General features: G+C 41.5%; 1 protein-coding gene across 4 annotated transcripts in view; it reads right to left on the bottom strand.

The window, feature by feature from the left end:
• The window catches only part of ANKRD55 (ankyrin repeat domain 55), a 46893-nt gene extending 22359 nt beyond the window's left edge, over window positions 1-24534 (bottom strand). Inside the window, exons 1-6 of one of the 4 annotated variants that reach the window (XM_019283502.3) lie at window positions 24068-24534; window positions 16954-17076; window positions 14961-15091; window positions 12776-12885; window positions 9059-9119; window positions 5368-5496 (exon numbers count right to left, since the gene is read on the bottom strand). In XM_019283502.3, the coding sequence (XP_019139047.1) occupies window positions 5368-5496; window positions 9059-9119; window positions 12776-12885; window positions 14961-15091; window positions 16954-17076; window positions 24068-24107 (594 nt within the window). In that variant the 5' untranslated portion in view covers window positions 24108-24534. Of the gene's footprint in view, window positions 1-5367; window positions 5497-9058; window positions 9120-12775; window positions 12886-14960; window positions 15092-16953; window positions 17077-19826; window positions 21064-24067 lie in introns of those variants that run through there. The other 3 variants (XM_010395283.4, XM_019283501.3, XM_019283503.3) reach the window with 3 other exon arrangements.
• Between the last annotated feature and the right edge of the window lie 975 nt (window positions 24535-25509).

The following is a 25509-nucleotide window of genomic DNA, read 5'->3' as shown; positions in this document are numbered from 1 at the left end:
GTACATTACTCATATTCTGGCATCCTCTGTGGAGTTACACATAGACTGTGTGCTGGGAAGAGGTCTGGCAATTATCCTGTGCTTACCTACAGTCTTTGCCCAAGACAAATTCCTGCTAAGCTCAGTGGGAGTTCTGCAATTGATTACCTCAGAAATTTGATTGGCATGAAAAATTACATCATCTTTGGCATGTTCATACTTGAAGGTCTTTTTAACAGTCTATTATTTCAGTAAAGGCGCTTTTTCTCATGATCTGGTTGAACTGGTGAGATTTTGTACTCAAAATATACTTTATACAATACTGCATGTTTGCAGATGTTACAAAACTGGGAGGAGCTGTTGACTCCCTCCCAGGCACAAGTTAGAGAGATGGGCATTCACCAACCATATGAAGGTCAGTCAACAAGGGAAAGTTCAGAATTCTGTACCTGGGATGGGACAACCCTGGATGTATGGACAGACTGGGGAGTGAGGGGCTGGAGAGCAGTGCCATGGAAAGGGCCCTGGGGGTCCTGGTCAGTGGCAAGTTGAACATGAGGCAGCAGTGCCCTGGCAGCCAGGAGGGCCAAGCGTGTCCTGGGGGGCATCAGGCACAGCATCGCCAGCCGGGCAAGGGAGGGGATTGTCCCCTCTGCTCTGCACTGGGGCGGCCTCACCTCCAGTGCTGGGGCAGCTTTGGGTGCTGCAGTATAATAAAGTTATTAAACTGTTAGAGAGCATCCAAAGGAGGGCAACAAAGATGGTGAAAAGCCTTGAGGTGAAGTTGTATGAGGAGCAACTGAGGTCACTTGTTCTGTTCAGCCTGGAGGAGACTGAGGGGAGTCCTCATTGCAGTCTGCAACTTTCTCGTGAGGGGAAGTGGAGGAGCAGGCACCGATCTCTGATCTGTGGTGACCAGTGACATGACCCAAGGGAATGGCCTGAAGTTGTGTCAGGAGAGATTTGGGTTGGGTATTAGGAAAAGGTTCTTCACCCAGAGGGTGGCTGGGCACAGGGACAGGCTCTTCAGGGCAGTGGTCACAGCACCAAGCCTGACAGAGTTCAAGAAGCATTTGGACAATGCTCTTGGGCACATGGTGTGACTCTTGGGGTGTCCTGTGCAGGACCAGGAGTTGGATTCAATGATCCTTGTGTGTCCCTTCCAATTCAGTTTATTCCATGATTCTGTGATAACTAAAAGTGAAGTGATAGGTTGCAGTTATATAAAAAACTAAGTAGCACTCAGTAACATCCTTCAGCACTGGAACTTGGTTGTCTGTACCATGTAATTATAAAAATCCTCCCTTGGCCTGGGTCAATTAATACTTTCCCTAGCAGTTCCTGGAGCTCGCATGGGTCCAGATCATTCCCAGTAGGTGGTCTGTGTATGGCCATCCTGTTTTGGAGAATAAGAGAGTTTAGCAGTAGGGACACAGGTTGTCCCATGATAGTTCACCTCAGCGCCAGAGCCAAGACTCAAGCACATTTAATTCACTGCTGCAGACAGTGTCACAAATATTTAGGGCACTTTATGGAAAAATCCTCTTTGGTATTAAAGCAAGTTTATTTCTTCCTCAAAACTATTTGCAAATTCTCTTCCGTCTTGTTTTGCAACCTGACAGCTCACTCTGTAGATCCCTGCTGCTATGCAATGTTCCAGCCTCCATAAGCAAGAGCTGTACCATTGCTGGAATGACAGTATTTACACAAGAAAGAGATTTTTAAAGTGTATACTTAAAAAATGAAAATTGAATATCTTTCTGACTTGTTTGTTAACAGTCAAAATCATCTTTAAAGCTAGTGACATAAAAAAGGAAATCACTACTCTTCCTTTCAAGCCATCTCTAGAAAACTGCATGTAATAGGGAGAAAAGAAATACAATTTTGCAGGGAAAGAAATCTGACTGAAACCAACTAGACTGTGAACCATTCCTGGCAAATGCACCTTTTCTGGCCAGTCCAACAACAGACATACCTGCAGTAGAGAAACACTCACTGGGTTTTAAGATGTCTTTGGAAGTCTCTCTGAATTCTTCCACCATATGGAGCCCACATGAAACAATGGGGTGCAGGGCAGAGAGGAGGACAGCAGTGATCCCTTGGGAGAGATTCTGAGCCACCACTGCCTTCCCTGGACCCTTCCTCTGCTCTGGCCGGATAACCAGCTCCGTCCTTGAGATCTCCTACAGCAATGGAGACATTCCTTCCCACAGATCCTGACATTTAAGTGTGCTTTCACCTTCCAAGTAATTACAGAGAGACTGCAATGCTTGGCCAAACACAAATTAATAATTACTTAAGTATTTCTTTTACAGTGTGTTTTATATATACAGGTATTACACTCTTCTCAGGAAACAGGGGAATGAAACAACTGCATTGTTGTTATGGAACAAATACGCTGGCTTCTAATTTTTTAAAACTTTGCACTCCAAGTCAGCCTATTAAAAAATCATAAGCACAGGTCCCCGTGGCAGAATATTATTTTTAATAGCTTCTTTCTAGTTGCTTTCTTTTTATTCCTACAGGCTTGTACCTCTTCACTTAAAAAAAAAAAAACAACTGTTTTTTGTTTATCCTTTTTGTTTATTTTTTCACATAATAGTATGTCTTTGGGAGCCAGAGTCTTTGAGAAAGAGACAAAGAAAATTCTGGTAAAAATGATGACAACTGGCAAGGCAACATAACAGGATTCCAAATCTTCCCAAGCTGCTTCCAAGGTACTACTAATACTTTTATAGTCTAGTACTGTGCAGTAGGATAGTGCATGCTGTGTGGTATATACTATATTTTACTAGGATTTCAATAATACCATTATCTAGAGTTGTTAGAATGACTTTACCCTTTGTCCCAGTATCAGTTAACAGTTTTTTATTTCAAAGGTGTGTTTCCTTTTCACTACAGTAATTAATGCTGGCTGCAGTGAAATGAGAGAAATACCTCCTGAGACACTCCTAGTAGGCCTGTCTGCACCAGCGCTTAGAAATATTGCATGTGTGAAAAATGTGGTATGAGGTAGTCTCACGCCAAACAGTAATTATCAGTGTTTTTGACACTGATACCTTTGCACTTAAGATGTGAACTTGAATGGCAGGAGGTTTGAGCTTTTCAAAAGAGGCAGACCTTGGTGTGGGCAAGGTCTGCTGGGTACATGGATGGGACTGATCATCCCACGATGCCTGATGGAAGACAAAGCCAGAAACATGCAGTCTTTGACAGAGCCAGCATGGAACAATGATTTCATATCAAATATGCCCCATGCCCAAGAATTTGGTTTTGAAGGGTGGGCAATGGTTTTCTTATGGTCCTACTCTGTGTTTCAGCCCAGTGTGCATGAACTGCCTCCTTCCTGCAACCTCTGAAACAAGTTTCTGTGCAGTGTCTGCTCTTCCCCGTACTGCATTAAAAAATAAAAAAAAAGAAACACAGGGCTCTATTCAGCCAAAAATAACCCCTGCAGCTGTACTGTCTGAGCTCTGTGAGTCTCTTGTTCTCTAAAGATATTTATACAATTCTTAAAGGAAAAATATTCCCTTTCCAGCAATCATGGAGGAGGCTATTAGACATAATGATGATCCCATACAGCAGAGCTGTTGTTCTGTTCTCTGTCACAGCAGAAAAAGTTGTGCCTGTCCACAGTAGCCAAATCTCCTGAGCCTAAAAGGGCAGCAGAGAGCACTGCATGAAAGTGTTTTTTTTCTTGGCCAAGAGTTTTCTTCTTGAGTAAGAGAAATGTGAACAGATCTATTTCATGCTCTGGTATTTCAACTGCCCCTTCTGGACCTAGAGTGTGGAGAAGTATGTGGATGGAAGAAGCAATTTATAAGGTTTAATGGCAGAAATCTCACAAGAAGGGAAAAAGGGGTGGGTGTGGGTGTGTGTCATTCTGCACACTTCCTCTTCATTTCCAGGAGCAGCTTAAAGGAAAAGAGGGTATTTGTGACTTGTCCCCCACCTGAGGCCAAGTGGGTTTTGCAGTTTCCATCTCCCCATTTCTCAAGAGTTATTCTGCACACTTGTGAGAGAAGGGTGGAGGTGCGAGTTAACAGTGGAATTAAACAATGAAACGTACACAATACAGAATCAGGGAAAGCTTAAGGAAGGAGGGGAACTCTGAATGTTATAAAGAGGATTCACTTTTGTCTTTCTGTTTGTCAGACAGTTTGTCCCTAGAGCTATGATACAGACCACTGGCTATCATGCAGGCGTTTGCATGAGTTTCAGAGATTTCCCACTGGAAGCAGCCAGAACTGGAATAAACCTGGTAAAAATGCACAACAGATAGCAGAGTAGATACCTTTAGTCTCCAAAGGCAAACAACAAGTCCAATTTAAGAATGATGAGGATTAAAGAAGAACAAAACTTTTGAAATAATACCAGTTGCAGAGATCAAAATATACCTCTACTTCAGAAAAAAAAAAAATAAGGCCTATTATATTAACCATCTTTGTGAGGCTGTGGTTGAAGGAACAGATTATTTGCTCAGATGTCCTTACCCCCCCCCATAACAAATATAGTATATGGCAGTTCAGAGATTTTAAATTTCTTTGTTGACACCTCTTTTAAGAAGAGCAAACTTAGACCAAAAGATAAGGATGCAAATATTTGGTCATTGTACGAAAATGTTGCTGGATTTCTGTGTGAGTTCTATTTTGGCTTATCTGTTGTGCACGTGATTTGAACATCGATACTGGAAGCTGCTATGGCAAGTGAGCAAGTTAAAACATACAATTTCATCTGGGCAGTTTTCTGCAGTAAACTACGAAAGCCAGTAAATTATGCTGTGCTTTAGATCACTTACTAACAATTACATAATACAGTTTTTAATGTCACATTAAACCTATATGGTTTGTTTCTCTAATGATGTTCTCAGTGTTTGACAATGTTTTTTTGCGTATGAGATAGGAACGTACAGCTCAACAGAAAATGTGTTTGCTCCATGTCTTCCCCAGTCTCCAGAGAAGTAGGGTCTCAACCCTTCAGCTAATTATTTCACAGCTGTATCTCTTTAAATGTGTTTTAACTTGTGTTTACATTATTTTATTCCCAAAGGCCTTTGGCAAGACTATTTAAGCTGCTGGTTTCTGAAACCCTGATTTAGTGAAAAAAAATTAGGCGTGAGTTCAATATGAAGCATACACATAGTCCCACTGAGCTGAATGAAAACTTTAGGGCAACAGGGCAAAGCCGATATTGAGTATGCTTTGGTCTCCGAAGAAGATGCTAGATCCTTGATCCATACCCACTGGCAAAATGCTGGGGCTTAATGGGCATTCTTAGCATCCAATTTCCTTGTTCCACATCCCCAGCTATATCCTTAGGAGTATTTAGGACACCACAATAGCCAAGTCAGCTCAATAAACATCCCAATGGGACCATGGTGTGGCTCACCTGTACTGCCCAGTGCAGAGCTGTTTTGAAGTCCTTGTCCACCAGAGTTGGGTCTGCTCCCTTGTGCAGCAGAGTCTGTGTGTGCTGGGGTCTGTTGTGGAATGCAGCCCAGTGGAGTGAAGTCATGCCCTGTAAGCCACAAACCCAGAGGGCAAATTATTGTCACTCACAGGAGCACCCTTCAAGTCTTTAAGGGCTAGGCAGCCCTTAAGCCATCCAGGGTGGACAAACTCTTCCCTCGTCACCTTGATTTGAAATAGTAGCAGCTTCTGAATTAGTGGAGTCATCAGGGGGAACCAAGCAATTAGCTTTTTGGAATTATTATAGAAAATGGATACAAACACAAATGCTACCTCCATACATGCCTATAGCCTGTTACAAAAAACCTGTGGTGAGGGCAACGATGGCTGGGAGACAGTTCCTCACTGCTCAGCTTGGATCCTGTGAGAAAAGACTGGTTTAGACTGGTGCTTCAGCATTACACAGAGTGATGTTTATGTTTTATCTTATCTTTGATCCAAAATAAATATCATAAGCTAGTATTGCAGCTGGCACTAGTCAGCAAGCTAAAGAACTGACAGAGTGATGTCCACAAAAAAGTCACAATATAAACATTTTATATTTACTCTTCAGGGAGAAAGCAAAGCAAATGGTAAGGTATTCCCCTGCATTTTCATTCCATCTTAACTGCATCCAATCAGTCTTAGATCAGAGAATTCTTGGCCTATATTTGCACCTTCAGCATTGTTACACACACCTATCTTTTACTCTGTATCCATAAGGATTAAGATTCTCTGTATAAATTTAGTCATTTATTGTGCTTCTAAAAAATTGCTGGTGTTTTTCAGGTGTGGTAACATTTCACTTTGGGCAGGTGTTGTTTTCTCTCTTACCAGAAAAGTGCATTTCAAGGGTCTTGTCTGATTTCCAAAAGGATAAGAAGCATTAAAAAAAAAGGTTGAGTGGAAAAGCAATTAAAACTTGAAGTAGAGCACCATAAAGCTGACTGGTAACAACCCAGGTAAAGTATGAGCTGTATTGATGCAGACAGCTTATCAGTGCATTAAAGTGGAAGTTATTTGCAGTGATTTTCTGACTAAAAGCTTGAATGCCTTTACATTCATTTCTCTCAATCATCACGTATCTTGTAAGACTTCTAAGTTCCCATGTGGCTTAAGTATGGGTGATAACACAACAGAGCAGTTGAATGAGAGCAGTTTTGGTTTTACTTAGCGTTTGCAAAGCTTAATCATGGGGGTTTCAGTTTTGTGAAACCAAAATTGAGGGTAAACTCCTGCACCAATGAAATTAATGGGAGCTCTGACATTGATGTCAGTAGACATGGGTGACTTAGTACTGTTGATGGACACACATTATCTGTGAGTGCCATTATCTACAAGGCTTCAGTGATTTCCAGCTGGGAAATGAGTACTTGTCACTAGTCCTGGAGAGCAGAAAAATCCCTGAAGAAGGAGAAACTACGGTTTCTTTCTGTCATCCTTTCTCAGTCTGTTGGTATGGCCAAAGAAAAAATCCTTGAAAAATCAACTTTCTCTCTGTTTCTACTGCGGTAGCCAGCAAATCAGCTGTAACATAGAATGTAAAACTGCTGATAGTTTTCAAAGATCTCTATAGTACAGTGATAAAACTCAGCGAGGTCAGTAGCAGGTGCTTAGTGTAAAAATACAAGAAACAAGGCTTGACAATATACTGCCACCTAATATTTGGTAATTAGACTAAAGAATTCCTATGACAACCAGCGCTTCAGAGGGTAATGATGCATTTTCTGAAAAGGTATTTATTTTCATTTTCTTTGAAACTATTGCCTGATAATTTTTATAGATGTCCCCATATTTTCATATGCAAGAATCCCAGATCAGTTAATAATAATTCTCTTTTCATTTCCATGCAATTTATGATACCATGGGTTTATATCATCCCTCTGTAGTAGTTGCCAAGCTGAAAGTCCTATTATAGTTAGTTAGTTTTAGTTAGCTTGCCCGTGTAAGGAAGTTGCTCTAAAACTATTATCATCTTTGTAATCCTTTTCTTGTATATCTTTTTTCAGTTTACTCTTGTAGCCATGTGGCTGCACCAAGGATTCAGAGAGAGCTTCCTGTTTTCTTCTCCATTTCCTGTCTGATAATTGGTACATTCCACATGTCCTTTCGGAGCGCCCAATTGAGCAAAGAGCATTGAACTGTTTGTAGCAGCAGCTCACGTTTGTAGGCTTTCTGCAGCAGGCAATGACTGCCTAGCCCACAGCATTTGTGCATAGTGCTACCACCCTGGAGTGGCATCCGTTGGTAGATGCACTACTGCTTGTAAGTGGAAGCATGAGAGTGATATCAGAACTGTCAAAGCTGAAGGTCCAGCAGAATACAAGAGGTGAGACAGCCAAACAATTGCACATTCATACAAAATAAGGAGCAGTAGGGGACATAAAAGGACAAAACCCAAGAAATGGGAATGTGAGAAATATAGTGTGACACTTGTTTTGTTCAGATTCAAGGCTTTTACAGGGAATGTTTCTTCACATTGTCATCTCACAGGCTTAACTAATAAACCCACAGAAAGACACAGTTGTGGAAGCTATGAAACCTCCAGGTGTATTTCTTACTGTTTACGTGTTCATGCATTCATCAGGGTGTTTTTCTCAAGTGTCAGATGAGAAAACAGAAGTGTTTTACTTATGCCAAGAGAACAGCTCTATTAGTTTCAAACATTTATGAGGATCCTCATTTTTCGGAAAACATGAGTATTCAGGGCTTAGTACTGACACTTGAAAAAATACATTGTCAGCGCCAAATGACAATGAGATGGACTAAAAGTTCCAAATTGCATGTAGCAGTGCATTACAGCAAAATATTATGAAATGATGATCCACAGTTCCACGCAATTCATTAGCAACATATTTCTACAGCAAGACAAAGCATATATATCTGGTTTAGGGTGTTGTGAGCAGGTTCTACAACTTTTCAGTGGATAAGAAAGAGGACAAATTAACAGCCCTCTGGCCATTCTGGCGCTGTGGAAAAGATACACGTTCTTGAGCAACTGTTAGAATGAAGAGAAACATATGAAAAGACACTCAGAATCTCTCTTGTGTCTTGGCTTCTCTCTTTGGAGAAAAACATGGGAAGTTAACACTCTCCTATGTACGCTATATATACATGCAGGACACGATTTCATATGGAAGACAACAGCACAAATTTTTGTGCTTCCATGACTGTTCTGTGTAATGCTGGCTCTCTGATCAAGGATCAAGGAATCATAGACTGGCTTGGGTTATCTGGCTTGGATTATCTGGTTCCAACCTGCCTGACATGGGCAGAGACACCTTCCACTAGACCAGGGTGCTCAGAGCTCCATCCAGCTGGGCCTTGAACACTTATGATTGGTAAAGGTGAAGATTTGGTCCAGTGTCTAACTTCAGAAGAATCAAGGGCAATTATTGTCTTGACAAATGATTTAAGAGATGGATTCAAGGTACCTCATAGATGGCTGAATACAGAGAAGGTTTATTAGCCTACAGGTACATAGCGTATAGAAAGAAAAATGAGATAGTACTTTGCAGAGTTCAGCAAAAGCGTTATAGAAATTTTTGGTAGTGTGAAGTCCCATTGTAAAATTGAATGGCTTCTATGCCCTCAATTCAAGGGATTGTGACTTGAAGCACAAGCTCACTCACCTCATTGTCCTGATGATTAATTTCACTAAGATTTGACTGCTGCAGAAGCACGCTCAGAAGCCTGTGGAAGCAATGATATAATCAGTGTGCTGTACTCCTGACTAAACCTGAAAAACTGACAGTTTTTTAAAAACCAAAATGTGCAATTTCATGAAAAATCAGTATTAGTGACGGGCACAGGTCAGTATCTTACTTTTGAGCTTTGTCATATGAGAAAAACAAATAGGACTTTATGGCTTATGGTAACAAGAGAAGTTTGGAGCTTGGAATCAAAAGAAGATCCACTCAGAATAACTCCTATGCTGATTGCCAGGCTAGAATCAGAATGTATAATAGTATATGTGTGTGTAGTTTTTGGTAGCTTAGCAATTCACTGTCAACCTATTTTATAATGTCCTAAAATAACAGAAATGCCAGCTTCTGTAAGGATTTTTCACTCTGTTTAAATCTCAGAATAATGTGATGTAGTGTACACAATTGTGGGTGTGTGGGTGTATATGTATATAAGCATGCTTGCTGGATGTTTACACACACAAACCCCAATATTTTACAAGGCCTTACAGTATGTCTGCTGGAATAGGGCCATTATTATGGCATAAAACATAGAAATGCATGTGTTCACATTTTACAGAATATTGGACTACAAACACTCCCCTCTGGTGGAGGGAACAATAAAGTATGAACGAAATATTATTCAAGCACAATATTTTTAACACTTCATGGATTTTGATTTTCTTTTCCTTTTGGTATCTTGTGAAGATGTTCTGAAATCACGATAGGTTTGGCAAAGATGGCTGTATTTTATAGTAGGATGCGAAGTGTTTGGATGATGGATGTGGCTGGACGATGGAAATGAAAAACACTATCCAGTCACATGCTGTAACAAAGCCAATCCTAACATGAATGTACAGTTTTTATGATTCCAGCAAAAGGAAGGATGTATCCTCAGTGGATCATTGTGCAAACCTGTGGCTCACCCGAAAGTGTGAATTTGCTATAAACCTTCACAACCTGGACATTAAGAACACATGCTGTTTAGCAAGGAAAGTAAAAGATGATGAAGAATAAAGGAAGGAAAGCTGATAAATGTAAAGGTAATGCAGAAACGAGTGTATAAAATCCTGCATTTATTCCCATGCAGAGGAGACTGAATGAAAATCTTTTGCTGCTTTTTATCTTCAAGCACTTCCAGTGTATTTTCTGGATTGAACCGTGCTCAGGTGTGTGCATTAGATGAAGTTGAGAATGCTGCATGTCAAATTTGTTCTTCCCTACAGGTAACAAAGAACTAGATATGTAAATTATTCAAAAGAAGATATTTACAGTTGCTTAGGGATGATTTTGGTAATTCTGCAGGTGAAAATTTTATCTATAGGTAACATCTTCCTCAGGTGTTCAGAGTCCAAATTTAGGGTTTTTATAAAGCAGAATGAAGAGGGTGATGATTGGGCAGATCCCAGGATAGGGATTTTGCTTTGATTTCAAATCCATTTGCGTATGGATACAAATTCTTCTAGAAAAGAGGTGTTATACCTCCTTTTCTAAATTGAGTCATATTATAGGAACTCTGAAAAGGATGACACTAGAATTGTTGTGATTGGTTTCGTAAAAGTTTGTAGAAGTGAAGAAAGATTCTGTGGTCATTTAGCAAAATTACTCAGAATCTCAGAAATTCAGTGTCTGAAAACAGGTCTTGGTAAATATCAACTAGCGAGGAAAACGAAAGTGAGATATCATGCTTGTAAAGCCCATTTATCACATAGTTTTATAATCTGATACAGGGCTCTGTGGTTCAGCTCCAGATATGATCAATGAGACCACTGTGTGTGAAAGAAATCTAATTATTTGACTAGAATCTTTATCACTGATAAACTTTGACTCCGTTACATCATTAGACCATTATGGCAACTTAAGTGCTACCGTTTAAATATGTAGATATCCAACCATGCAGCTGAGGTTTCTCTGATATCTACTCTTAAAGGCATAGATCAGCAATTGATTCTCCTTCCACCTTGCCTGTTAGGCTCCATAGAAAGCACTGGAGCACATAAATCAATTATCAAATCGATACATGAACTGTCTCTGTCTTTCCATGCTGCATCTAGCATGTGAGGTTGCAGCAGTGGACTGCCAGCTTTCAAATATAGCTGCAAAAGCATTTCATAACTGGCCATTGGATATTCTCTTTAGGCAATGACATAGGATTCAAGGGAGTGACAACAACCATGGAAAAGCCTCCCCCCGTCAGCGCTCCAGGCCTGTGTCTGGGCATGGGGCAAACCCAGTGGGAATAGAGAGGAAAAGCAAAACTGTGTAAAGCAAAGAAAGGTCTACCTGTATCCATGGAGAACATGAAAAACATTCAGGGGAGCCAGGGTGCTCCTGGTAGAGTAGATTAATGTAGTGTTCCCTTTCAAGTAGCAGCATGTGTGGTGTTGTACAAACATTCTCTTCTTTCTGTGTTGGCTTTGTTTAATGATAGTGACCTTTTTTTTTGCAGAAATATCAAATTATTCCCTTCAAGTGATGCATGAAAAGCAAAGATAATGTGGAAAATGAAGAAAACTATAAAAATAGGCTGGAGAACAAGATCAGCAGAAATGGCCAGATGTCTGGGCTGGTCCGATATGGTTACAGGAACAAAATTGTAGACTCAGTGATTAAGTCACATGAACATATTGCATGTACTGAAAGTTTTACCTATTTCTAATGTCTTCCTTTGTGGATACAAAAATGCTGCTAGCAAGGATTTTCTTGCTGTTTTCTAAGTCCGTGAGAGACTTTTCTCTCTCACAGGAGATAGTAGCAGAGTTCTGTAAACAACCAAACTCCTGCAACCCTGAGAAGCCTTGTTTATGGTACAGTAGAAAAATATTTTGACAATGGATGTTTTAGGATTTTAGCCAATCACCCCCAAGGAGTGGCTGATCCTTGTCCAATTAGATTATGAAGAAAAAAGTCTATAAAAGAGTTTGTAACATAATTAAAGAAATCAATCTTGCTGCACAGTTCCTGCCTGCTGGATCTTCTCTCCTTCTCCCTATGGCTGCGGGACACAGTAATATACCCTAGGGCATTTTAGTGTTCCTATACCTTCAGGCATGATTTACTTATAGGGGAGATTTTTGAGTGAATTTGTTCAAATGTACAAACCAAATTTATTAAACCTTCCTATTGTCACAGGCTGGAATCAGACAAAGAGAATATTTCTTAACAGTTCTTGTGAAGACACTCTGTAGCTGTTACTCTACCTTCAGTAACAGTAGTTAAAAATGAGCCAGACCACCAATCCTTAACTTCCCCTTTATGGGAGGGGTTTTCAGAGAGATTGTCTTGTGGAAAACTTTTCTCACATTTACCATGCTACTCAGAGGAGAAGTCCAGAGAAGAAGTCTTGAAATATTTCATGTGGGTAGGTGACAGAAAGGTAGTTGGGCAGGGGAAACACAGGGGTTCAACCTCTGTTATAATTATTTTTACTCCTCCAGCTATTGCAATCTTAAACCAGGCTCCTCACTTTACCTGGACATCGACCTCTGGTACACAAATATTGTGCAATGTTTTTCCTCCTCTCTACCTGCTTCATGGTAACCACTAAACAAAGATGCAGGTCACAAGTGTAGCTGCCACAACTATTATTCCTAATGTGGGGTCTCCTTGGGTTGCTGGCTACCTGTGAGATTCAGCCAGCAAAAGGTGTGGGAGCCAGGCACATACCTCACATCAGGCTCTGCGGTGGCAGCGTGCAGTGGCAACCTCCCGTTCTTGTCAGGTATGTTCTGCTTAGCACCATTCCTGAGCAGGCTGACACAGCCTTCTAGCCAGCCCTAAAAAAGAAATTACAGCATATCAAAGAGGAAAGTGAAATGTGTAAGGCCAGATCTTTTCTTGTTGGTGCTGGCATTCGCATGTGACTGTAGCCATTTCTGGCAGCAGAGGAACCGGACTTTTTTTCCTCAGTAGAGGGTTCTCAGCACTGAGAGTAGTTCCCCTTTGTAGTCTGGGTCTCAAACTATGTTGGTTGTTCATTTCTCTGAAAAGGTGTTTCATTTACACAGTATTTTGTTTGTTCGCTTTTGTTTTGTTTTTTTTTTTTTTCCCTGCAGCTGTGGCAAGCACTAACAGTGTGTAAAAATCTGGTAATTCCTGTATCGCTAGCAAATACTACACGTATTCTTACATGTGAATTCAATCATGCTAGATCAAACCAAGAACATGAGCACTCAATCTCATTTCATTTGTGAGATTTTAGCAGGGATGGCAAATCAATGATAAAAAGCCTTAGAGTGTGGTCTTATAAATGTTGTTGCAGAAGTTTGTATTAGTGGCAATGCTAGACTGAAAATAGCACCAAAACATCTGGGATGAATCAGTTCTTGGACTAAAACCTTCTATTGATCACCTCCACATAAAAGCAAGTAAACAGTCTGGTTGTGACTGCATGAATCTTTCAGCATATACTTAAGTCTAAACAAAATCAAGCATGAGTTTAAGTGTTTCGTTAAAACCTCAGCAGGCAATTGATAAAGATCATTCCCTCCCATATGAGCTATTTTGGATTGGCATTATGAGCATTTCTGGGGCAAATGTGGGGAATGGTGGAATCAGAACATCCCTGTTGGAGTTCTTGGTGGAAGTACAAGGCCACCAAGTCCCACACGCAGTCTTGACTGTGCAACTCTCCTGAACTCATTTGTTTGGACAGACATCACAGCTGAATTCTCTCTGGACCTCTGGTTACATCCCTCAGAGAAACAGAAATGGAAATTTAGAAGCCTGGGTGGTTTAAATCTTTTCCAGTCTTTTCTTTTTTTCCAAAGAATATTTTTTCCCCTCCGGGAAAAGAGGAAGGAAAAAAGGAGCATGACACTTATTATGGGATTTTTTAAAAATATCTCGCAGAGGAAATGTTTGTTCTCAAGTAAGTGGGGCATGATCCTTGCACTGGATGGGACTGCCTGTTTTGTTATTTTCTACATTTATTTTCTGGCTGAATATTGCATAGCTAAGCAGGAACATTGTTTTTGTCCTGAATTTTCAGGAAGAAACTAGGTGCAAGGTATGTCATTTAATTAGGCTGCCACAGTGTCTGTTTAAATGGGCTGGCAGTCATCCAGCTTAACTCATACTATGCAGCATGGCTGGACACTCCTTCCTTTCTGTCCGATTAATAACGGAAGCCCAATCTGCTCGGCTAACTTGGTCCCCACTCTCTCTCTGAAACCTGAATTACCTCCCGCAAGGAGTAGAAGACTAAGGAGAAGAGGACCATCCTTGTTGCTTCAGATAGATTCTGAAGTACAATTCCCTTCCCAAATGTCTCGGTGGGATGTCTGCCCCTCCTGCCACTTGCATGTAGGTTGATCAGGGGACTGGATTGTTTATGATCTGAACAAGTGCCGCAGCACCTGCAACACCCTGAACTTCAGTTCTCAGCCTGGCCATCCAAAGTCCAGGACCACAGCAAAAAGAAGCAATGCCCTGGTTCATGTGGTGTGCAGGAACACATGCCTGCTGATCACCAGAATTTGAGACAGGAAAGCCCTCACCTGAGCATAAATATCTAATGCTGACTATGCAAGGGGGAGAAGTCAATCTGCCTATTAAGAGGGAAATTTCCAGTGCATAGAAAAAATTTTTTCTTGTGACATCCTCATATCATGCACTGATTTTACAACCCAAAAGAGAAAGGACACTCTGACAGGAGTATCTGACAGGAGTCCTCATCCTCTTGTAACAATCATTGCTCCAGGTTTGCATCGCAGTAGAGTTTCAAAACCAATTCCACTGTTGTCTAGAACTAAATGTCTTGCACTTTTGTTTTTCTGTAGCATAAGCAGAAATCTTATTTGGTCTGCACATTTACTCCCTTCCTCCATCTTTGTCCCCCAAGTCTTGGTACCAAATACGTTGCCAGAGACAGACTGGTACGTCCACAAGCATCTTGAGTATTAATATTGGCTCCCATCTTCAACAGAAGCTTCACTGTATCAACCTGGCGTCCTGACACAGCATGCATCAAAGGTGTGCAACCTGGGGAAGAGAGCCACATTTATTTTACAATTTTGTTTTGTCATGTTTATAAGATACAGTTTCTTATTTTCTAATGTTAACACTGGCAAGTTAACAAATCCTTTCTCTGACAACTGTCCAATAGTTGTACTCAGCTTTTTTTAGACAGGAAGTAACTGCTATGCCAGTCACTGACCACTGATTTTAAAAAGAGCATGACTATATTAGCAAAAGCTTTGCCTCATTAACTGTGCTTTTGGAGGGAAAAGTGCTTTTCTGTTCCCAAAATGAACTTTTGGTTTTGTACACCATTCTGGAGGCTAATATTCTTCAGAATGACTAGTAGACAGATGATGCTTGTCTAATTTTCTCAAAACCCAGCTTCATTCTGTCTGTGTATTCAAAAGACTTACAAAATCAAGCGGTGTCCCTTGCAAAGGTATAAAAGTGTGAGTTGCCCTTTATGCAGAGAAAACTTAATTTGAAGTCTGGATTTGGTCTAGGACATTTTATTTCCTGTTTTGATAAGAACTTTTTTTAATATCCTGCAAAAATTTTCAGTTTTGTAAAACCCCTGAAATCTACATTTAAACCTAATAATCAAATTTCTTCATGAAGTACAGTATTTAATTGCTTCCTTTTCCTTCCATTCTGTTAACTGCTGAAAAACGGCAAGAGATTTTCCTGCAGAATCTGAAAAAGCAATTTAAAATTACTAAGCTGGGAATAAACATGATTATTAGAAACTATAAGACTATTAGAAACTTCATATATAGTTGAAGTATAATTATTCTTACTGGACTCAATGAGATTGCTGAGGAAATGTGCTACTCAACCTGAGGTCATGCAGAGCCTGACAGAAGTGCAAGATATGAGCTGTATGTTTTGTGTTGCAAAACTGGTCTTTAGTTACATTTGCATGGACAACCTAGGAAACAAGTTAATTTTGGAGCTGAATACTTCTGTTTGCTGACCAATCCATCTCCACCTACTCCACCCACCTTTTATACCTAGTCTCTCCCATTAACAAACTGGACTGGGAGCATTTTGTCTTGAGTAAATTTTCCCTACTAACCAGCAGATGTTTTAAAGATAACAGTTAGAATGGCTTGTTTAAAGTGTAAGAAAAATTGGTAGCTTGGTAGAAGCTGTTAAAGATTAGAAAAGACAGTGTTCATAGAAGAACACTGCAATTAAAAAGAATTTTTAAGAATTTAGAAAGGCCTTTATAAGAAACTGCAATTAAAAAAATACTTCTGACAAAAAAAAGGTTATTCTTGAGAACAGCCTCCAGAGGTCTGTGGTTCTTATTCACTTAGGAAACAGATGCATAGAAAACCCAGCCAATGTACAATAATTTGTAATAACATTAAACAGTAACTTGAACACAAAATGAGCACAGCCCGACAGATAAAACAGATCATTTAGATCATTGCAGACTGTATAACCAATCATTTGGCAAAATGATTCATACTTGACAAAACCATTCATACTGTGACTGTACACCTACTGTAACCTTTGCTTTAGAGATGTGCAGAATGTATGTCATTTGGCATTGGTAAAAACATTCTTTTTCCTCCCCTGAAATGCCAACAGTTTCTCAGCATCTCCCTAAATAAGATAAACTAAATTAATGGTAAAGTACTCTCTAATTATAGCAGAACAGCTTATTTGTAATCATATAAAAATATCTTACAATTATAGGGGGAAGGAATTATCCAAACTGTGCATTTCCAGTGGATGTTCCAACGAATAACTCAAATTTCCCATATTCTGCTACTAAATATAATTTGTTGAACACAAAAATCATAATAAAAAACCGGAAAGTTTAATTGCAAGCTGAAGCAACAGATCTCCTGAGAACAAGTTCGGCTTTTATTTACCCTCTCTGTCACAAGACTCCAGGATGGAAGGATCCTCTCGGATCACTGCAGTCAGGGTGTTCACATCCCCATTAGCTGCTGCTTGGTAAACCACAGCCAAGTCGATCTCTTCTGCTGCATCAGCTGCAGAGAAGGAGCACGTCCATGAGTAAGCAGAGAGCAAGTACAAGCGATAAATAGTGAAAATTATGACACTTGTTTAAATGGCTGAGTAACTTGGAGTGGAACAAAGTGTATCTAAACAGCACTGTGGTTTTTGTTAGTCATCTGAAACTTGCTTTTCATCATAACTTCTTCCAAAAACTTTCCAACATAGACACTCAAAGGACTTAAGAAAAATTCTGGAAAGTTTCCACTTCTTGTAAGAAATCATACTAATGTAACATGACTTGAGAAAAAAATGTAATAACTGAACTAGCTCTTAGTATTTCTGGCTGCACTTTTATGAGATAGGACAAAATCAGGACCTAGGTGTTTTCAGTTTCAGTGTTATTCTTGCACCAGTCAGAAGACTGAGGCTTTTCACTTCCCTGCAATGTCCAAGGGAATTCTCTTCTTGGGAGAGGAAGCTTCTGGCAGCAGTGGTTTGTGTTGATAATTCCTGCAAAAAGGAAAAGTGGACTATTGCTTTGAACCCAGGAGAGGTTTATTTTGTCTGGCAGCTACAGTGTAAGTTATTATTTAAAGCAGATGCCTTGCAGGACCTGTTCTGGAACATTCCTCAGACTTTTCTTTCTAAGGAAATAATAGCGATGTTCTCTTTGCTTCTTTGTTTTTCACTTCCTTTCAGACTGGTCATCCCATGCTCCACATGCTTCAAGTGGACCTCTTAACTCTAGGAGTCAAAAAGTAGATTTTTTTGGTGCAGGGTCAAATCTGATGTTATGGTAAAATGCTCTAGATATGTATTGTTGGTCAGAAACAGTCTTATGTTTCTGATCCCTATTAACTCGAAAAGAAGTACAGCTGCAGTGAGCTGTACTGTTCACAATGGCTGAGGGTCTGTTCAGGTCTAACCCCAGATGCCTCCAATGCTGAATCACTGTCCTGACCCTTGTGGGGTGGGAAGGAGAACCAGAAAATGGTAAAATTGGTGGGTTGATATAAGAACAGTTTAATAATTGAAATAACACATCATCATCATCATCACAACAACAACATAATCATTAATAATTCCAATAAAAGGAGAGAGAGAGATGAATAAAACCGAAGAAAGGCAAGTGATGCACAATACAGCTGCTTGCCACCTGCTGACCAACTCCCAGCCTGTCTTCCTGCAGCTCCCCCCATTTCACACCCTGGCCATGTTGGTCTGTGTATGGAATATCCCTTTGGCCAGTTCAGGTCAGCTCTCCTGGCCATGCTCCCCCAGCCTCTTGAGCACCTGATTGCTGCAGAGCACAGGACACTGAAATGTCCTGGATTTAGGGTGAGCACTAATTAGGAACAACTAAAACTGCACTGTGTTGTCAACATTAGCCTCTTACTAAATGCAAAATACAGCACTGTATTGGCTGCTAAGAAGAAAATTAACTGTATTCCAGGCTACACCAGGACAGGGTCAGAGCTTTAGAACATATTACTTGTCCAGCCACTGCACTACCTTGTTAGCTGGAGAAAATGCCTAAATCACACTAGGGAGTTGATCAAAGGAAAGACAGATTTAGTGACTGTTGACTTATCTGTACTGTCAAATTGTACTGTACAAATCTGTACTTCTGCAGATAGCATGACTCTGTAAGCTGTGCAAAAAAGGTGAGATAGTTTAAAGAGCATTTGAAAAGTTAGTATAAAGCTATTAACCATAATCAATTATATTTGTAACACATTGGTAGAAATTATATTTTAAACATTGTCATTATATTTTTTAGTGAAAAAAGATCTTTAAATATTAGCCACACTACTCACGTTGTGATCAGATGTTGTCTCAGATGAACCTGCATGAGCTCTATGCTGGGCTTTACAGCCTAGCCTAATTCTCCACATGACCTTCTCTCACTGGGTGCAATCAGCACTCTGGACTTCAAAATTTGGCTGCCATGGAAACACAATCAGCTCTTACCCTGCAATAGGTTAGTCTGTCAAAGCTGGAACTCTATTTGTTGGCTTGGGAGAATTAAAAAGCTGATGTTAAATCTGCCTTTGTCACAGATTTCCTCTCCATTGCTCTTCAACTAAAGAGAATCTAATTTATTTTCTTTCTTCTAACTGGTATTTTAAATTACACACCTCATTAAATTTGTGAATAAAAATGTTAACTTGATTTTTATTCTGTTGATGGATCTATTGCTAAGGCAACTGTTCATTTGGCTCAGAAGGTTTGTCCTGTGGGCCTGGGAGATGCAGAGAGATGAGGAGTCATTGCCTCTGGAGAGTCATCATCAGTGACCAGTACATGAAAAAAAGAAGTGACTTTACCACCAGTCCAGTTAATATATTTCCTTATTATGTCAGACCTGAAGATGCCTCTCACAATTGGTACACTCAACAAAAACATATTAATGACAAGCTCAGGTCTGAGTGGTTGATTGCTTGTGTTGCGCCTCTTGTCCAGTCTCTGGAGGTACCAGGGTGTGCCAGCCCTGAGCACTGGCACAGCTCCTCTCACGGCTGCTGTTGTGTACAGCTGTGCAGGTTTTGTGTGGGTATGGTACAGAGAAGATGCTGCTGGCAGTGGGAAAGAAATCTTTAGATGGGCTGAGGCAGACAGTGAATCAAAGGGGCCCTCACCTCCTTTGATGTATTACATGTGTAAATTTTGTACTCTTTTTTTGCCTTGTAAGTATTGTAAAGTATTCCTATTGTGAGTCAGGAGCAGAGAAATCCAGCCACAAAAGGAAAATCTCCATCTCCTGAGCAGAGCAGTTGCTTACCTGGAGGGCGCTGTGGCAGGAAGATGAGGACAAGGGTGCGCTCCTTCATGTGGGTCTCTGAGTATCTCTGCCCTTCTTCCCCTAGATAAAACCAAGACACCTCCCCTTTGCTTGTGCTGGGCTCAGTCTGCTTTCCCCAGAGCAATTGTCCTTTTGTATGAGGAGAGGAAGTAAAACATGGATGGATGGATGGATGGATGGACGGATGGATGGATGGATGGATGGAGTGATGGATGAATGGAGTTTTGCCCCTGCCCCTTCTTGCAGAACACAGGCTCCCTTCCTGTGAAACGATGGTGGCATGAAGGCCACAAAGATTCACACTTCCCCACCCATGAGTCCTAGCTGCCAGAGCAAGGAGATGCAGGTGGAGCAGGCTGTCACCCTGCTGGTGAGGGAGCCTGGGCCAGGAGGAATGGATGAGTGCCCATGTTGTGCATCTGAATAAAGAAGACTGACACAAATTCCATTTCTGTAGGGTGACACAGCTTCAAGTGGGGTGTCTTTAACGTGGCCTGTATGACTGTGGATGGGGAGTGAGAAGGAAGACAGATAAATGGTCTTCTGATGCTTCACATGACAGGAAGCAGAAAATGCTGGGAGAGCTTGGATGTTGTTTGTGCTGGATGCACTTGGCTCCAGGTGAACAACAAGACCACTTCATCTTCCTCCAGCTTACCCTGTCAAGGAATGAAGAAGTATGGGCGCAAAGCTAGTAGGACATTTATTTTTGAAGACACCTTCCTGGGCAGAAGAGGAATGGTTCAGAGAAGGCAACAGTGAAGTACTGAGTACTTGTGTCCCCTGCTGTGAGCTTACCCTGCTGGGAGCTTGGCTGTGGCTGGGGCACAAGCACCATGTGGCATAAAAGGATTGTGAACAGCCAAATGCCTGACTCTTCACCTTCTAATGTGGTAGAGTTATTCCATCATTATCTTGCTGTTCTATAAATGCCAGTAGATACTAGTCCCATTTCAAATACATTTTACATTTTATTTTGGAGAATTGCTATGCTACTGGGGAAGCTGTCAGATTCAGAAAGGCAGAAGTTCCATTTAGGAGCTTGTGTATAGAGAAAGGCAGGGGAGAAACTGCAGGCTGACAGTAGTGGTATAGAAAGGTCTGGAAGAAAAGACTAAATGACATACAGGGTGGTACTAAAATCCTCAGAAACAATCAAAGTTAAACACCAATCTATCTGAAATAAGCTGCAGTGTTTTAAGAATGCATCATTTCTTCAAGGCAAAGTAGTTTTCTTTTGGTCAGAAAAGGGGGTATATAAAGAGAGATACAGAATGATCACAGGATTCAGAGCAATGAAATTGTGCTTCTCATGACATTAATTCTCCTCTGACTGTACTATGGAGAATGCATGTTTTACACAATTTGTGATGTTGCCTGATGTGTTGTTTTGCAAAGTGTACAACAGAGGCACATAAGTGCATGCTTTCTAGAGCATTGGATTTTTAAGTTCTAAATGAATTTGCTGGAGCTTGATGTACATGCTCTTGACAATGGCTGATTTAGGACTTGCTAAACCACAAGATATTAAAAACTGAAGATGGGAATATAGGATAATTCACGTTCACTGGGAAGAAGAAATATTTAGGCATGTAACCCTCTCTCTCATAATCCCTCTTGTCTCCGCCACTAGCCAAAGGCCATACGTGATTTCCTACACCTTGTTGTCAGGATACAATACTGGGTAGTTTATTTGTTTTCAGCATGTCAGTGTCAAGGGTCAGCGGGAGGTGGATGAGTGCAGTTTTTGAAAACTGTAACTTACTCCCTACTATTGTGTTTTTATTGAGCACTTAACAAAGCAGTAATCCCTGTGTGTGCCTGGCTGTGCATGCACCAGGCCTTTGTCTAGCTTCTCTGTTTAATTGATAAACATTTGAAGCCAGGAACAGCACACATTTATTTAAACGGCACCAAGCATTTAGGAGGGAAGGGGTTTCTGGTGCTGCTTGCCTTCTTTAAGTCCCACCCATATTGCTGTTACTATTGTAAGTATTATAAGATATTATTGAGCAGTACCATAAGACATCTTGCAAAGAGACTGTGTGATTTTCAAGTTTGGAATGCCGGGGTTTTATTTTCATTTGTAGTTGGGAGAGTCTTCTGATGTGTGGGATGGAGCAAAAAAGGTTTGGGAGGAGAGCGGAATTATTTTTTCAGACCAACAGAGAGTAATTTAGTGTATTTGAAAGATAGTTTGTATTACGCCATTGTTATAAGTTGCTGTAATGAAAGACATTCCCCTTTTCCTTGCTGAAAAAATTATGCCTGCTTAAATCAATAACAGACATTAAGATGGTATTTAGACAAAATCCACTATATACTGTAAGTTTTGAATAGACCGTTCTTTGCATGGTAACCAATGACCTCAGTATCCCATTACTGTGAGTTTTGTGCTCCTGCTCCCCATCCACCTCCCACGCAGCTAGCAGGGAAGGCAAGCAGTAAGTCACAAATCACCTAATGAGCAAGCATTCCTGCAGCGCTGGTGAAGGAGAGATGATGAATTTATACTGAAGAGACCTTTTGGCTGGGGAGTTGATGTAGGTGGAGACTGACATGGGGTGCAGATGATGCTGGATAGGAATTAGGATGGGTCAATGTGGAGAGTGGCCTGGCAGCAGGAAGGGGTGCAGATTAGGGGCAAGGGGAGTGACAGGCAGATGTTGCCTCCCAACTCTCTCCATTCTATCTGGATAAACTGGTTAGGGTCTGCAGTCTCCTGCATTGCTTTCTGCCCCCTAAACCATCTGAAGACTTGGCTTTGCCTTCCCCAGCCCTGGTGATATTCCAGCCTCATTCTTGGCACCACTTCCATTGGCTCCCTGGCAGCCATCCCGATGGCACTGAGCATGCAGGGTTTCCCCTCTGCCTCCCCACTCTGAGCCCTACTGGGTTGGCATGTGGCATAGAGCATACTCATAGTGCAGCAGAAGCAGAGGTTGGAATGGCTGTTTGGAGCTGCAGAAGCTCAGTCAGCCCCACAAGTCTGTCCTGTTGGGAAAAGTGCTCCTTGCATCATTCACACATGATTTAGGAGTACCTGTCTCTATTCCTGCAGTACAGATCCCCCTTCTACCACTGCACTTCCCTTTCTCCTTTATACTTGCTGGTAGTAGTTTTTTCTCTCTTGTCCCTCAGTTTTACTTCCCACTAGTCCCCCACTACATGGGGGTCCCAGCTGGGTTGGTGTAAAGCAGTGCTCCCAAGACTTGCTCAGGCTTTGAGTGCTACTGTGGCTGAAAGGCAGCCATAAACCCACCACTTTATAGGGGCTGTATTCACTTCGGGTTCACCAGAGAAGTGTAGGCAAGCATGAAATACAACCTGTGGCACCCGGCTGCCTAAAGGGCAGTATCTTGTCTTCCTCCTGCTTTCATCTTTTTTCCACACTCAGCCCCCTTTACTGTGGGGCCAGCGTGGCCAAGTCAGCTCGGATATTTTTCAGGTCTGCACTGCAAACTGTGGCCACTGCACACATACTGTTTGGTAAACCAGCTTAAGGAGAAATTTGTTGCAACATGCATAATCAGGAAACGACAGTGTCCTGCTTTGGGAACATAAAAGGAATGCTGCTACACTTGCAGTGGATTAAGCCATAAGACATAGAAGATTGTATTGGCAAATAAAGATGTGACATTTAACATTTAACTTCAAAATAGACAACAAAGAGACATTTTTATTTCCATACCAACCTTACAATGTAGAAAATCTTTATGTTGGGGATTTTAGTGATATCTTAAATTTACAATTATGGCAATACTCCCCTATACAGCTAAATTCCTAAAGCAAAGTATTTCACTTGTCAGCTTCTAGTCTTTTTAGTGTAGACTTATGAAAACCAGCTGTTCTTAAATTTTTTACTCCATTTTAAACTGCTCTGTTTGGTACTACTACAACTCTTTTTAATGTCTATAACCATAAGACCAATATACAATCTAAAAATAAGTATATAGAATACATCTCTCAGTGCTAAGCATAAGAGTAGCCAGACACTGTTGCTATTCTGCTGAAAATTAAATTTTAGAAATCACTGTAGCAATAGACTGAAATATCCATCCAGTCTAAAACTGATGGAAGAAATTCCTTTACATGAAATCAAAATAAACCTGATCTTTCCCAAAAATTTATGTTACTCATTCTGTCAAGTAATCTCAGTATATTTGCATGGGACGCATTGGAGGACCACAGGATTTTGAAATTAGTAGCAGGTGACTTACCTTTGTGCTGATCAAACACCGATGAGGAACTGAAATCCATTGTGATCTATGTCATTATTTACAACCAGACCAGACAAATGCCAGCTCCAGGTTTTAAGGGCAGAATCTCATATATCACAGTACACAGTGAAACGACAGCTGTCACCAGTCCTCCTCTTAGAGAATTAAACTCGCCTTAGGGCTGCAGGTTGTAGGCAAGGCAAGAGCCTGACGGAAACATTATATTCTGTTATGGACTCTCTGAAAAACGTGCCGCTGGAAGCTTCTCTGAGATTCTGAAAAATGCCATGGCTGCAGCGAGTGGAAGTGCCTGCGCGCGGCTCGGGGATGCCGCAGCTCCCGCAGCCCAGCGGGGCTCCGCGAGCGGCCCGGGCTGGCACACGGAGCATGTGCAGAGCTCCAGGGGCCCAGCGGTCACCCAAGCTCGCCGTGCTGCGGGCCGCCGGCGCCCCGTGCTTGACCACAGCCTTGCGGCCACGCTGTCCGCTCTGCACGTGCCTGAGCCCGGCTCGTGAAATGATGCATTCAGGCACCACCTGAGTGAGCACCAGCGCAGAGAACACAAATTCGTAGGGCCTTCCCACCTCAGTTTGGTATTACCCAGTTACGCTTAGTTAAGGTACAATGACGGGACAATAACGGACAGCAAACTACTGCGGCTGAAGTGGACAGTGTCAGCTACAACAGCACAGTGCAGCAGACATACAGTGCACAGCTGTGCTGGTTTGGGCTGGGGCAGCATTTATTTTCTTCAAAGCATTGGTATGGGGCTGTGTTTTGGATTTGCTGGAAACAGTGCTTATAACACCAGGATGTTTTAGCTCTCCCTGAGCAGTGCTCATGCAGTGTCAAGGCCTTTTCTGCTCCTCACCCCACCCCACCCCACCAGCAAGGAGGCTGGGGGGGCACAAGGAGTTGGGAGGGGACACAGCCAGGACAGCTGCCCACAAATGACTACATGGGTATCCCATTCCATATAGTGGCATGCTCAGCATATAAAGCCAGGGGAAGAAGGAGGAAGGAGGGATGTTTAGAGTGATGGCATTTGTCTTCCCAAGTCACAGCTGTGTGTGTTGAAGCCTTGTTGTCCTGGGGATGGCTGAGCACCTGCCTGCCCATGGAAAGTGGTGAATCAATCCCTTGTTTTGCTTTGCTTGTGCCTGCAGCTTTTGCTATTAAACTGTCTCTATCTCAGCCCATGAGTTCACTTGCTTTTACTTCTCCAATTCTCTCCCCCATCGCACTGTGGGCTGCATGAGGCTGAGCTGCTGCCTTAGATTAAACCATGGCAACAGGGGATGTTGTCAGACCCAGGGTCCATAACTTCAAACCCAGTATCTGCCAAACTGTCTTCAGACTTTGTTTTTGACCAGGCCTCTGCCTTCCTAAGCTGAGAATCCAGACCTTGTACTTTAAGGGAAGGGCATCCTTCCCTTAAAGAA

Source organism: Corvus cornix, chromosome Z (genome assembly GCF_000738735.6).
Source record: "Corvus cornix cornix isolate S_Up_H32 chromosome Z, ASM73873v5, whole genome shotgun sequence".
NCBI classification, from domain to species: Eukaryota; Metazoa; Chordata; class Aves; order Passeriformes; family Corvidae; genus Corvus; species Corvus cornix.
The sequence above is the reverse complement of the archived record's forward strand: the minus strand, read 5'-3'. Positions and strand labels throughout refer to the sequence as shown.